Consider the following 14,676-nt stretch of genomic DNA (forward strand, 5'->3'; position numbering starts at 1 on the left):
ACACACACACACACACACACACACACACACTAACACAAACACACACACGCCCTCTCATCTCCCCCTCCCCCCCCCCCCCCCCCGCCCCCCAAAGAGTGACAAAAAGTGGAAATTAAAAAGGAGGGCGTGGTGTGGGCGGGGGAAGGGGGGGTTGTTAGGGGTGGTGGTGGTGGTGGTGAAAACCCACACACAAACGTCTTCTGTCTAACTGTCTGTCCGTCTGTCTTTTCCCTTCAAACCAGTGCTCTATGAATTCATAATGCTTTATGTCAAAAGGAAGCTCGTCCAAGCGGATAGAGTGGAGGGTGACATATGAAAGTGCACGGTGACTCACTCCCACAGTTTGTTTGCCAAGGTGGCAGTATCTTTTTTTATCTTTTTTTTTTTTATTGGTTTCAATTTTTTTAGGTTATGGAGTTGGTGGTAAAACACACCACTTGCACCAATGTCCCACTTCGCTCTGAAAGAGGTTTGAGGGTGGGGGGTGGGGGAGGGAGTTGGGGAGGGAGAGAGGAGTGGTTATTTGTTCGTTTTCTCGATGGCCCTCTGGGCTGTCTACTAAAATAGGGGATCAATTTGTCAGCCTGTGAGCACCCAGCTGTGTTAAAAGAAATCAGCTCCCCTCTCTCTGTGTGTCTCTGTGTCTCCCTGTCTCTGTCTGTCTGTCTGTCTCTCTAAAATCATTGCCTGTCTACATTAAATGTTTCCAGACAAATACGAATAAAAATGAATAAAAGATAACTTTGGTTAAAAAACAACAACAACTGAATACAATATTATAATATCATATTACCACTTTGATTTTTTTAAAACTAAGTACAGTATTATAAGATCATATTGCCTAGTGGTACATAAAACTAAAACAAATAACGGGGCTTTGAGTTAAAGCACAGTATTAAATCCTACTTCTTCTTCTTCTTCTACTTCTCCTCCTCCTTAACATCATCTTCTTCTCAAATTCCCATACAGATTCTGACGAACACACGAAATACGTGTAGGCCTTTAACCAGACTCCATAGCAAACCAGTGTCGCTCGCTTAGGATCATCATATGTATCTGCACAGACCATTATGAGTCGTCTTGAGTTCGTTAACACAGAGCATTAGATGATAATGATTAATGTAATTTAGTCATTTGTTCATTTTGTTTCGATTTTATTGTAGGTTAGTGTTTTATGCATTCCTGTGTTATTATATAGGCTCTCAAGGCGTGATGAGTGTGTTGGGTTTTTGCGAAGGTCTGATGTAAGCCCACCCCCTTTTAGTCTTCAAGATGTGGTGTAGCGCATATGGATCAGTCCGTACGCTTTGACGTCTCCTTGAAACTGAAGGTGAAACATTATCCCCAGATTATACAAATAATGAGGCCAGGAAACGATATGATTAACAAATAGTAAAGGGTGGTAACTCACTCCATTACACAAGGTACACAACTTCAAGTCAGTGATGCTTACGCTACCGATTCAGCTAGCACACAGGTAAATAAAAGGTACATTGGAACAAACCCAGACACTTCCTCAAAAAAAGGAAGCGCCGGGCCTGTCCTTATGCCAATCATTTGACATGTGCACACAGCAGCAAAGACAGTAGAAATGTGCAAACACAAATTAGCTTTTATTCAAGACTGGCATAGCCTCTTTAATCCTGAATAAGCCACACAGAACAGATGTTTTTTTAAACATATCTTGGCGAGCAGTGTCCACCCCCAGTGTCTGGCACGTGACCTGTGACGTCACGCACGTGGCACCCTGTCTGACTGACGTACAATGACAACAAGACGACAGTCACACGGTCCTGCGTCACGTGTCGTTGTGTTGGATTTGTAGCAGTGTGTTTTGTTTTCAGGCGTTGGGGGGACAAGTGGTAAGTATCTTTCAGATCTGACGCCTGCATGAGATTGCTGTTTTGGGCTTGTTGGGGGGGCGGGGGGTGGGGGGAACTTGGTGACTGCACCTGACACCCCCATTCTCATCATTTGGACTGTGCCGTGACTCTCTTTACCTAACACCCCCATATTCATCATTTGGACTGTGCAATGACCATCTCCACCTGACACAACCCATATTCATCATTTGGAGTGTGCCATGACTCCCTCCACCTAACACCCCCATATTCATCATTTGGACTGTGCCTTGACTCCCTCCACCTAACACCCCCATATTCATCATTTGGACTGTGCAATGACCATCTCCACCTGACACCCCCATATTCATCATTTGGACTGTGCCATGACTCCCTCCACCTAACACCCCCATATTCATCATTTGGACTGTGCCATGACTCTCTCCACTTCACACCCCCATTCTCATCATTTGGACTGTGCAATGACTCTCTCAACGCGACACCCCTGTTTTTTATCATTTGGACTGTGCCCATTCTTGACTGTCTCGTGATTGTCATGTACACGACGTGAATAATCATGTCCTCTGTCTATAACAAATTTCGTCATGTGCTGTGCATAACTTGACTCAAGGAGTGTCATGACCATTACTCTGCATGAATCTTTGCAAAAATTCAATGACCCCTGTTGTGCATGACTTAATCTGTGCTTAGATTCCACGACGACTGTTGTGCATGACTTAATCTGTGTTTAGATTCCACGACGACTGTTGTGCATGACTCTGTGTAAATTCCCTGACCATCAATTGTGCATGATTTCATCTCTGTTTGTGAATTCCGTGGTCATGGTTGTGCATCGCTTTGTCTCTGTGTGTGAATTCCATGACCATGGTTGTGCATGATTATATCTCTATCTCTGTGTATAAATTCATGGCCGTGGTTGTGCAAGATTATATCTCTATCTCTGTCTCTGTGTGTAAATTCATGACCATGGTTGTGCATGATTATATCTCTATCTCTGTGTGTAAATTCATGGCCATGGTTTTGCATGATTATATCTCTATCTCCGTGTGCAAATTCATGGCCATGGTTGTGCATGATTATATCTCTATCTCTGTGTATAAATTCATGGCCATGGTTGTGCAAGATTATATCTCCTATCTCTGTGTGCAAATTCATGACCATGGTTGTGCATGATTATATCTCTATCTCTATCTCTGTGTGTAAATTCATGGCCATGGTTGTGCAAGATTATATCTCTATCTCTGTGTGTAAATTCATGGCCATGGTTTTGCATGATTATATCTCTATCTCCATGTGCAAATTCATGGCCATGGTTGTGCATGATTATATCTCTATCTCTGTGTATAAATTCATGGCCATGTTTGTGCAAGATTATATCTCCTATCTCTGTGTGCAAATTCATGACCATGGTTGTGCATGATTATATCTCTATCTCTATCTCTGTGTGTAAATTCATGGCCATGGTTGTGCAAGATTATATCTCTATCTCTGTGTGTAAATTCATGGCCATGGTTTTGCATGATTATATCTCTATCTCCGTGTGCAAATTCATGGCCATGGTTGTGCATGATTATATCTCTATCTCTGTGTATAAATTCATGGCCATGTTTGTGCAAGATTATATCTCTATCTCTGTGTGCAAATTCATGACCATGGTTGTGCATGATTATATCTCTATCTGTGTGTGTGAATTCATGGCCATGGTTGTGCATGATTATATCTCTATCTCTGTGTGTAAATTCATGGCCCTGGTTATGCATCATTTCATCTGTGTGTGAATTCCATGACTACAAGCTGTGCATATCTCTGTGAACCTTAAATGTGCACGAATTCATCTCTGTGTAAATTCCATGACAACTAATAGTGCCCATGACTTTTCAAAGTTCACATAATATATATTTTTTGAATTGCATGGCTTCATCTATGTGTAAATTCCATGACAACTAATAGTGCCCATGACTTTTCAAAGTTCACATAATATATATTTTTTGAATTGCATGGCTTCACCTGTGTTTAATTTCCATGACAACTAGTTGTACATGACAGTGTGTGTGTGTGTGTAGTCAATCTGTGTTAAATAACGTGCATGACCTTGTCAACGTGTAGTCCATGACCACTAACCGGGAGACACGTTAGCTGCATAGGCCAGGGTTCAAGACCCCTTTTCAGAACGGTGATGGGTGCATGGGAAAGGCACTTTTTCTCCGACTTCTCCACACCACCCGAGTATCAACGGGTAGTTGAACGGGTAGCTGACTTCCGTGGCAGGATGTAAAAGCATCAGCTCTTTCTTTTCTTGAGCCTTTGACATGGTGACGTGAATTAACTGTTGTCATGGCGGTAAGAGGTGGTGGGAACTTTGACCATTTTTTTCATTAAAATGTGCATGATATATTATTTTTTTATTTATTTTAATAATATTTTACAACCACTAATACTTTTGTTGTGGCTGCCGTTATTTGATTTTTTATTTATTTATTTTTTTGGTTATTCCATGACCACCAGTTGTGCATATATATATATATATATATATATATATATATATATATATATATATATATATATATATTTTTATGAGCCCCATTTTTGACATCAGTCGCTGATAGCAGTGTGCCTTTCAATAATCCAAATAGTTTTAGTCATGACATCTGAACTGGTGAATGCTGGGAGAAATATCATGCACTAGCTATGTCACCATGACGTCATGAACTGGCGAATGATGCTGGGGAAAACGTAGGGCTCTATGTCACCGTGACGTTAGAAAAACTGGCGAAGAATGATTGGCGGGCGGAGGGGGGGGGGGATCAGGCTATAGCCACGTCACCATGACGTCATGAGCTGGTGAAGAATGATGGGGGGGGGGGGGATCAGGCTATAGCCACGTCACCATGACGTCATGAGCTGGTGAAGAATGATGGGGGAGGGGCGGGGCGTTGGGGGGAATCAGGCTATAGCCACGTCACCATGACGTCATGAACTGGTGAATAATGATGGGGGGAATCAGGCTATAGCCACGTCACCATGACGTCATGAGCTGGGGCTGGGTGAGTAGCCATCTTCAATGCCTGACCATGTGAACTGGCCCTCTCAATGCCTGACCAGCGAGTTCAGTTTACACAAATATCAGGCATCCACATCTCTTTTAAACCGCAGATGTGTGCTGTGGTGTAGCGTATAAGGATCAGTCCGCACGCTTTGACACTTTCTCGAAACGGAACATGCAACGACCCTTGACCTCGGTCTGAGTCAGCGTGTGAAAAAAAAAAAAAGCTTCCTCCATGAATGTGATGCCGGCAAACTGAGCAATAATGAGGCTCGACGTGTGTGTGTGTGTGTGTGTGTGTGTGCAGGCTCCTCCAGCACCAGCATGAGCATCCAGAAATCTCGTGCGGGCGCCTTCGGCATCAAGGAGGTGGACGCGTCAGGTCGCTTCGTTGAATTGGAACTGGACATGAATGCCAGAGGGGTCAGTTCTTCCGTTGCTTCACTCTCACATCTGCTCTTCGTGGCTTTATCCATGTGGCTGATACAGATAGATACATAGAGATGAAGATCTATATACTGTGGCTGGATGTAGGGGTGTAGGACATAGTGGATCGTAGCTGATACAGATAGATACATAGAGATGAAGATCTATATACTGTGGCTGGATGTAGGGGTGTAGCAAATAGTGGACCGTAGCTGATAAAGATAGATACATAGAGATGAAGATCTATACAGTGTGGGTGGATGTGGAGGCGTAGCACATAGTGGACATAGCTGTGAACTGTGTTTCCGGAGAAGTCTGGCCTTAAAACCCACCTCTTCCCAAAATAGCCTCCCTTCCCTGCCTCTTCCTTGTCTTTTTAGTTTTTTTTTCAGTTTTAGAGTTATGCTTGCGTGAGAATGACTGGTGCGAAAGCGCTTTGATTTGTTTATGCACAAGATTTAGCGCTATATAAGTACCATTATTATTATTATTATTATTATTATTTAAGTGAGCGGGTCAGACGACTTGTGTCGTTGGCTGGATGTTTTGAACGTCAATAGAAAACCTGCATGTGACTTGCAAGTGTTGATCTCAGAGCTCCGTGTTGCTGGTTCGTGTGACAGTGTTTATCCATGTTGATGTTGACTGTGAGCGCTCTGGGGGTCTGTACTGTGGATTATAGAGCGCATTACTGATACTCATCATCATCATTATCATAACGACAACGACGACGACAATGACGATGGCGATGACATGACGATGACGGCGGCGATGATGGTGATATAGATGATGACGACGATGGTGATGATGCTGATGATGACGACGACGACTATGACGACGACAACGATCCTGACGAAGATGACGACAACAATGACGACGACGACGACGATGATGATGACGACGACGATGATGTCGACAACGACAATGATGACGATGGTGACGATGACGACGACGATGATGTCGACAATGACAATGATGACGATGGTGACGATGACGACGACGATGATGTCGACAACGACAATGATGACGATGATGACGATGGTGACGATGACAACGACAATGATGATGATGACGATGACGATGATGATGATGCCAACAGAACCAGGAACTGCGCAACGTAAAGCTGGTGAAGAAGGTGAACGGACAGGAGAAGATCTCTGTGGACCTCGCCTCCTTCGGTGAAGGCAAGCTGCAACCCGGCGGTACCATCAAGGTACGTTCGTTCCTTCTTTAGTTCAGCGTCTTGTCACTGTCAGTCATATTAGACGTTCATCAGGGTACGTGTGTGTGTGTGTGTGTGTGTGTGTGTGTGTGTGTGTGTGTGTGTGATAGAACAAACTGAATGTTGACTTCAGATGAGAAGTGAGACGGTACAAGATGTGCTTCTAGACATGGTTGACAAGAGAGAGAGCGAGGCGCATGGTTACGCTCTGCTCCACTACACAGCACAACACAACACTCTTCTCTGCTCCACTACACAGCACAACACAACACTCTTCTCTGCTCCACTACACAGCACAACACAACACTCTTCTGTACTCCACTGCACAACACAACACTCTTCTCTACTCCACTACACAACACAACACAACACTCTTCTCTGCTCCACTACACAGCACAACACAACACTCTTCTCTGCTCCACTACACAACACAACACTCTTCTCTACTCCGCTACACAACACAACACTCTTCTCTGCTCCGCTACACAACACAACACTCTTCTCTACTCCACTACACAGCACAACACAACACAACATTCTTCTCTACTCCGCTACTCAGCACAACACTCTTCTCTACTCCACTACACAGCACAACACAACACTCTTCTCTGCTCCACTACACAACACAACACAACACTCTTCTCTGCTCCACTACACAACACAACACTCTTCTCTACTCCGCTACACAACACAACACTCTTCTCTGCTCCGCTACACAACACAACACTCTTCTCTACTCCACTACACAGCACAACACAACACAACACAACATTCTTCTCTACTCCGCTACTCAGCACAACACTCTTCTCTACTCCGCTACACAACACAACACTCTTCTCTACTCCACTACACAACACAACACTCTTCTCTACTCCGCTACACAACACAACACTCTTCTCTACTCCGCTACACAACACAACACTCTTCTCTACTCCACTACACAACACAACACTTTTCTCTACTCCACTACACAGCACAACACAACACAACATTCTTCTCTACTCCGCTACTCAGCACAACACAACACAACTCTTCTCTACTCCGCTACTCAGCACAACACTCTTCTCTACTCCGCTACACAACACAACACTCTTCTCTACTCCACTACACAGCACAACACAACACTCTTCTCTGCTCCACTACACAACACAACACAACACTCTTCTCTGCTCCACTACACAGCACAACACAACACTCTTCTCTGCTCCACTACACAACACAACACTCTTCTCTGCTCCACTACACAACACAACACAACACTCTTCTCTGCTCCACTACACAACACAACACTCTTCTCTGCTCCACTACACAACACAACACTCTTCTCTGCTCCACTACACAACACAACACAACACTCTTCTCTGCTCCACTACACAACACAACACAACACTCTTCTCTGCTCCACTACACAACACAACACTCTTCTCTACTCCGCTACACAACACAACACTCTTCTCTGCTCCGCTACACAACACAACACTCTTCTCTACTCCACTACACAGCACAACACAACACAACATTCTTCTCTACTCCGCTACACAACACAACACTCTTCTCTACTCCGCTACACAACACAACACTCTTCTCTACTCCACTACACAACACAACACTCTTCTCTACTCCGCTACACAACACAACACTCTTCTCTACTCCACTACACAACACAACACTCTTCTCTGCTCCACTACACAACACAACACTCTTCTCTACTCCGCTACACAACACAACACTCTTCTCTACTCCACTACACAGCACAACACGACACTACGCAGACACTACACTACACTACACTACACTACACTGTCCTGTACTGCATTATACTATACTATACTATACTATACTATACTATACTGTGCTGTGCTGTGCTGTGCTGTGCTGTGCTGTGCTGTGCTCTCCTACACTACACTACACTGTGCTGTCCTGTACGGCTCTGCACTATACTATACTATACTATACTATACTATACTATACTATACTATACTATACTGTGCTGTTCTGTCTTACACTACACTACACTACACTACACTACACTACACTACACTACACTACACTACACTGTGCTGTCCTGTACGGCTCTGCACTATACTATACTATACTATACTGTGCTGTCCTGTACTGCTCTGCACTACACTACACTACACTACACTGTGCTGTCCTTACTGCTCTGCACTATACTATACTATACTATACTATACTATACTATACTGCACTGCACTGCACTGCACTACACTCTACTACACTGTCCTGCCCTGTCCTGTCCTGTCCTGTCCTATACTCTACTCTACTACACTACACAAGACAAGACAAGACAAGACTAGACTAGACTGGACTAGACTAGACTATATTATACTATCCTATACTAGACTATACTATACTACCCCATGGCAACAGGTGTGGGCCACAGGAGCCAGGAACAGGGCCGAGGCAGCTAACGACCTGATCTCCTCCACCTTCAGCTTCGGGGCTGGTGCTGGAGACTTCCTCATCCTTGATGGCACTCGGGAGGTCCGTACCCTGTCTCTCTCCCTCTCTGTCTCTGTCTCTCTCTGTCTCTCTGTCGCAATTGTATGTATGTACCTCCTTAGCAAACAGGCCGGTGGCCTTGCAGTAAAATATTTCTGAGTTCTGAGTTCTCTCTGTCTCTCTGTCAGTCTCTGTCTGTCTCTCTCTGTGTCTCTCTGTCTCTTTCTGTCTCTGTGTCTCTCTCTTTCTCTCTTTCTCCCTCTGTCGGTATGTCTCTCTCTCTCTGTCTGTCCCCCTCTCTGTCTCTCTCTCTCTTTCTCTCTGTCTCCCTCTGTCGGTATGTCTCTCTCTCTCTGTCTCCCTCTCTGTCTCTCTCTCTTTCTCTCTGTCTCCCTCTGTCGGTATGTTTCTCTCTCTCTGTCTGTGTCCCTCTCTGCCTTCCTCTTTCTGTCTCTGTCTCTCCCGATTTCTCTCCCTCTCTCTGTTTCTCTTTATCTGTCTATCTCCATCTCTCTGTCTCTCTCTCTCCCTCTTTTTTTTTTCTTTCAAGAGGACAAGAATAAAATTGTGTCTCCCCTTCACCCACCCCTCATACTGTCTACCACCCCTCTAACCACCTGTCTCACTGTCTACCACCTCTCTGACCACCTGTCACTCTGTCTACCACCTCTCTAACCACCTGTCACACTGTCTACCACCTCTCTAACCACCTGTCACACTGTCTACCACCCTAACCACCTGTCTCACTGTCTACCACCCCACTAACCACCTGTCACACTGTCTACCACCCTAACCACCTGTCTCACTGTCTACCACCCCTCTAACCACCTGTCACACTGTCTACCACCCCTCTAACCACCTGTCACACTGTCTACCACCCCACTAACCACCTGTCTCACTGTCTACCACCCCACTAACCACCTGTCACACTGTCTACCACCCTAACCACCTGTCTCACTGTCTACCACCCCACTAACCACCTGTCACACTGTCTACCACCCTAACCACCTGTCTCACTGTCTACCACCCCTCTAACCACCTGTCACACTGTCTACCACCCCTCTAACCACCTGTCACTCTGTCTACCACCTCTCTAACCACCTGTCACACTGTCTACCACCCCTCTAACCACCTGTCACACTGTCTACCACCTCTCTAACAACCTGTCACACTACCACCCCTCTAACAACCTGTCACACTACCACCCCTCTAACCACCTGTCACACTGTCTACCACCTCTCTAACCACCTGTCACACTGTCTACCACCCCTCTAACCACCTGTCACACTGTCTACCACCCCTCTAACCACCTGTCACACTGTCTACCACCCCTCTAACCACCTGTCACACTGTCTACCACCCCTCTAACCACCTGTCACTCTGTCTACCACCCCTCTAACCACCTGTCACACTACCACCTCTCTAACCACCTGTCACACTGTCTACCACCCCTCTAACCACCTGTCACACTGTCTACCACCCCTCTAACCACCTGTCACACTGTCTACCACCCCTCTAACCACCTGTCACACTGTCTACCACCCCTCTAACCACCTGTCACACTACCACCTCTCTAACCACCTGTCACACTGTCTACCACCCCTCTAACCACCTGTCACACTGTCTACCACCCCTCTAACCACCTGTCACACTGTCTACCACCCCTCTAACCACCTGTCACACTGTCTACCACCCCTCTAACCACCTGTCACTCTGTCTACCACCCCTCTAACCACCTGTCACACTACCACCTCTCTAACCACCTGTCACACTGTCTACCACCCCTCTAACCACCTGTCACACTGTCTACCACCCCTCTAACCACCTGTCACACTGTCTACCACCCCTCTAACCACCTGTCACACTGTCTACCACCCCTCTAACCACCTGTCACACTACCACCTCTCTAACCACCTGTCACTCTGTCTACCACCCCTCTAACCACCTGTCACACTGTCTACCACCCCACTAACCACCTGTCACACTGTCTACCACCCCTCTAACCACCTGTCACACTGTCTACCACCCCACTAACCACCTGTCACACTACCACCTCTCTAACCACCTGTCACACTGTCTACCACCTCTCTAACAACCTGTCACACTACCACCCCTCTAACAACCTGTCACACTACCACCCCTCTAACCACCTGTCACACTGTCTACCACCTCTCTAACCACCTGTCACACTGTCTACCACCCCTCTAACCACCTGTCACACTACCACCCCTCTAACCACCTGTCACACTGTCTACCACCCCTCTAACCACCTGTCACACTGTCTACCACCCCTCTAACCACCTGTCACTGTCTACCACCCCTCTAACCACCTGTCACACTACCACCTCTCTAACCACCTGTCACACTGTCTACCACCCCTCTAACCACCTGTCACACTGTCTACCACCCCTCTAACCACCTGTCACACTGTCTACCACCCCTCTAACCACCTGTCACACTGTCTACCACCCCTCTAACCACCTGTCACACTACCACCTCTCTAACCACCTGTCACTCTGTCTACCACCCCTCTAACCACCTGTCACACTGTCTACCACCCCACTAACCACCTGTCACACTGTCTACCACCCCTCTAACCACCTGTCACACTGTCTACCACCCCACTAACCACCTGTCACACTACCACCTCTCTAACCACCTGTCACACTGTCTACCACCCCTCTAACCACCTGTCACACTGTCTACCACCCCTCTAACAACCTGTCACTCTGTCTACCACCCCTCTAACCACCTGTGTTCCATCACCTGTGCAGATGGCCTCCTGCAAGTTGCGTCAGAATTAGAGGCCTGGCCGGCAAGGTCCGCTGTGGCGAAGGAACCTCCGCCCTCCCTCCACCCCGACCCTCCAGAGTGGGTGCTGTGGAGGACCACCCCCTCCCCTTCCCCCCCTCCTCGCCGGACAGAGGACAGCTGCTACTGCTTTCTCCCATCAGCCCCCCCCCCCCTCCCTCCCTGCCCGCCCCCCTCTCTGTCTCTCTGTCACTGTTTCTCTTAGTAAAACACTTGCTTCATGTGTCTTAAGTCGCAAATCGATTCTTTAGCCAGTGCACCATAGAGCAGAGAGAAGAGCGAAATCCATAGAAAAAGACAGTTGAGATGACTAGAACTGGTACTGAGCACATCTGGATACTTCGTCAGCGAACTGGTTGAAGTAGTGATTGTCTGGAATGGTTCAAGATCTGCCGCCAGGGAGGAGAAAAAAAACAAGATGCAAGAGGATGAAAAGGCTTGCTGAAATCTGCGAACAGCTTTCTTCACAAGCAGACATGGTGTACTCTCTCTCTCTTTGGTTAGCTTGTTAACAGCAGAAGCAAGGCTTGCTTGGTGGTAAATGATGACTATGTTATCCCTGTAACTGCCTTTCGTTTCTTTCTTTTTTTTCTTTTAGAACTTTAGTCTCGTGGTTGAATGAGACAGTAGCGAACTGTCGTATGTTATTTGCTTGGCGTTGTTTTGTTGTCGTTGTCTTATTTTTTAACATTATTTTTCGCTGTTTCTTCTTCTGGTTGTGATGATAAACTGGTAGCTGTAAAGAGAGCTGATTGTTGATCATGTTGAAAAAAGATTCCAGGAGGTTCTGTGATTGTGTCCCCTTGCTGTGTCCCAGCGTTCTGGCCTTACCCCCCTTTGCCCTTTTCTCTGAGTCAGTGTTCTGGGGTCAGACCATGCCTATGAACAGGAGGAGGAGGGGGGGGAGATAGGGGGGTGGGTGAGAGTGAGGGTGGGGGGGGGGGGACACTATTTTATTCCTGTCCTCTTGGAAGGAGCGTGTCTTTGTGGATGTCACAGTCACGAAACGAACAGAAAAAAAAAGAGATCTAACTGGCACAGACGACATCCGTTTGACATCACCAGCGATTGCGGGGTCAGTCTTGGAACCCCTCCACCCCCCCTCCTCCCCTCACGCCTCCCCGGTACCCTGAATGGAAAGGGAGGTATAGGAACGAAGAAAAGAAACCGGGTGGGAGAAAAAAACAACAACCTTTGTTGGGACTGGCCTCTGGTAAGAGATCTGAGCTGATGCAAGATAAAAGTACGAGGGGGGGGGAGGGTGGCTCTTTGAACATCAAGGTGTACCCTTCATCACTCTCTTAACCAGCAGCTCAGAGTTTCGCGTTGTGAGGCTTTCGTGTAACGTGTCAGATCGAGTTGTTTTCAGGCAGTTTCGCATAGCGAAGAAAAATGGCGACTTCTTGATGTGTGTGTGTGATTTTTTTTTTTACCTTCGTATACACAGAGCTTTTGTTTGATATTTGGCCTGCGTGTGTATAGCTTCTGGTGCTGACTGGACGTTGAATACAATGTTCCAGACATTACTGGCGTATGGCAGCACATAGAATGTCCATTTAGTTCCCGAAAAAAAAAAACACCCCAAAACAACGAAAACAACTAGCTTCCGGGAATCCAAAGATCACGTGCCTTGTCACTGTCACAACATACCCAGGAAACCGACATCATATTCTTTGTTACTCTCGTTGCGTGACCAGGAAACCAAACACCACGTGCCTTTCTCATTACGTCTGCCTGTTCCATTAACACATTGACATCGCTAGCAGTTTTGGGTTTGAAATACCTGAACCAAATCATCTCACTGACCGCACCACAGCAAGAGATTTGTGATAGCGATTTTTGGTCAAACTACAGACACGATCTGAGCATGCGAAGCGTTGCCACTTTTTGTAAATTTTTTTTTTTTAATTCACAGGAAATTTTAACTGGAACTGACACGAACTGGACATAGCCACCAAACCGAGCGTTTCCTATTGTGATAAAAGTTGTTGACATAAAAGAGATTGACTATTTACATAATGCTTTGAAGGTTATATGTTTTACAAGAGTTTCTATATATACACACATTTTTTTTAATACCTTTTTCGGGTCTTTCATATACTCTTTTCTGTAGCTTTGTTGGACTATCTTGGTGCTCAATTTCATATAAGAATGTAGATTCTGTAGATCACCTATTTGTTTTACTTTTCATTCATTCCAAATAAAAAGAAAATTGAAACGGTTGCCTGATTGCTTATTTGTACTTCTCATCCCTTCTCTATGAAAAGGAAAACACAAACCACATGAACAACACCCACCATAACAAAGAAAGCTCTTGCACGCATGTCCAGGCACACAGACATACAGAACATACCCACAGACACAACCACGGAGAAACAGACAGACACAGTTAAACACATAGACACAGACACTCACTCACACATACTACACAACACACACACACACACACACACACACACACACACACACACACACACACACACACACACACACACACACCACACCACACCACAACACAACACAACACACACACACACAACACACACACACACACACACACATACGCACACACACACACACACACACACACACACACACACACACACACACACACACATGCTCGTGTGCGTGCGAAGTTGTGCATGAAAAGCAGTGTGCCATTACCTTCGTTGTGTGAGAGAGAATCCCTGAGAAATGTGCTCTTTGGCACGGTCTTTGGGCGACGTTCCCATCGATGGAAACATCTCCACAGCTCCTGATGTCACCAGACAGGCCATTCAATTGTTCACATCGATCCTCGATAGGCCATTCAATTGTTCACATCGATCCTCGATAGGCCATTCAATTGT

General features: G+C 46.1%; 1 protein-coding gene across 2 annotated transcripts in view; it reads left to right on the top strand.

Annotated features, from left to right (window-relative positions):
* LOC143289727 (retrograde protein of 51 kDa-like) overlaps positions 1 to 14,045 on the top strand; it is a 36,934-nt gene extending 22,889 nt beyond the window's left edge. The window contains exons 9-13 of one of the 2 annotated variants that reach the window (XM_076598807.1): positions 1,845 to 1,862; positions 5,213 to 5,328; positions 6,431 to 6,544; positions 8,945 to 9,058; positions 11,791 to 14,045. In XM_076598807.1, the coding sequence (XP_076454922.1) occupies positions 1,845 to 1,862; positions 5,213 to 5,328; positions 6,431 to 6,544; positions 8,945 to 9,058; positions 11,791 to 11,820 (392 nt within the window). In that variant the 3' untranslated portion in view covers positions 11,821 to 14,045. The remainder of the gene's footprint in view (positions 1 to 1,844; positions 1,863 to 5,212; positions 5,329 to 6,430; positions 6,545 to 8,944; positions 9,059 to 11,790) is intronic. The other variant, XM_076598809.1, reaches the window with a different exon arrangement.
* Positions 14,046 to 14,676: the final 631 nt, after the last annotated feature.

Source organism: Babylonia areolata, chromosome 14 (genome assembly GCF_041734735.1).
Source record: "Babylonia areolata isolate BAREFJ2019XMU chromosome 14, ASM4173473v1, whole genome shotgun sequence".
Classification (NCBI taxonomy): Eukaryota; Metazoa; Mollusca; class Gastropoda; order Neogastropoda; family Buccinidae; genus Babylonia; species Babylonia areolata.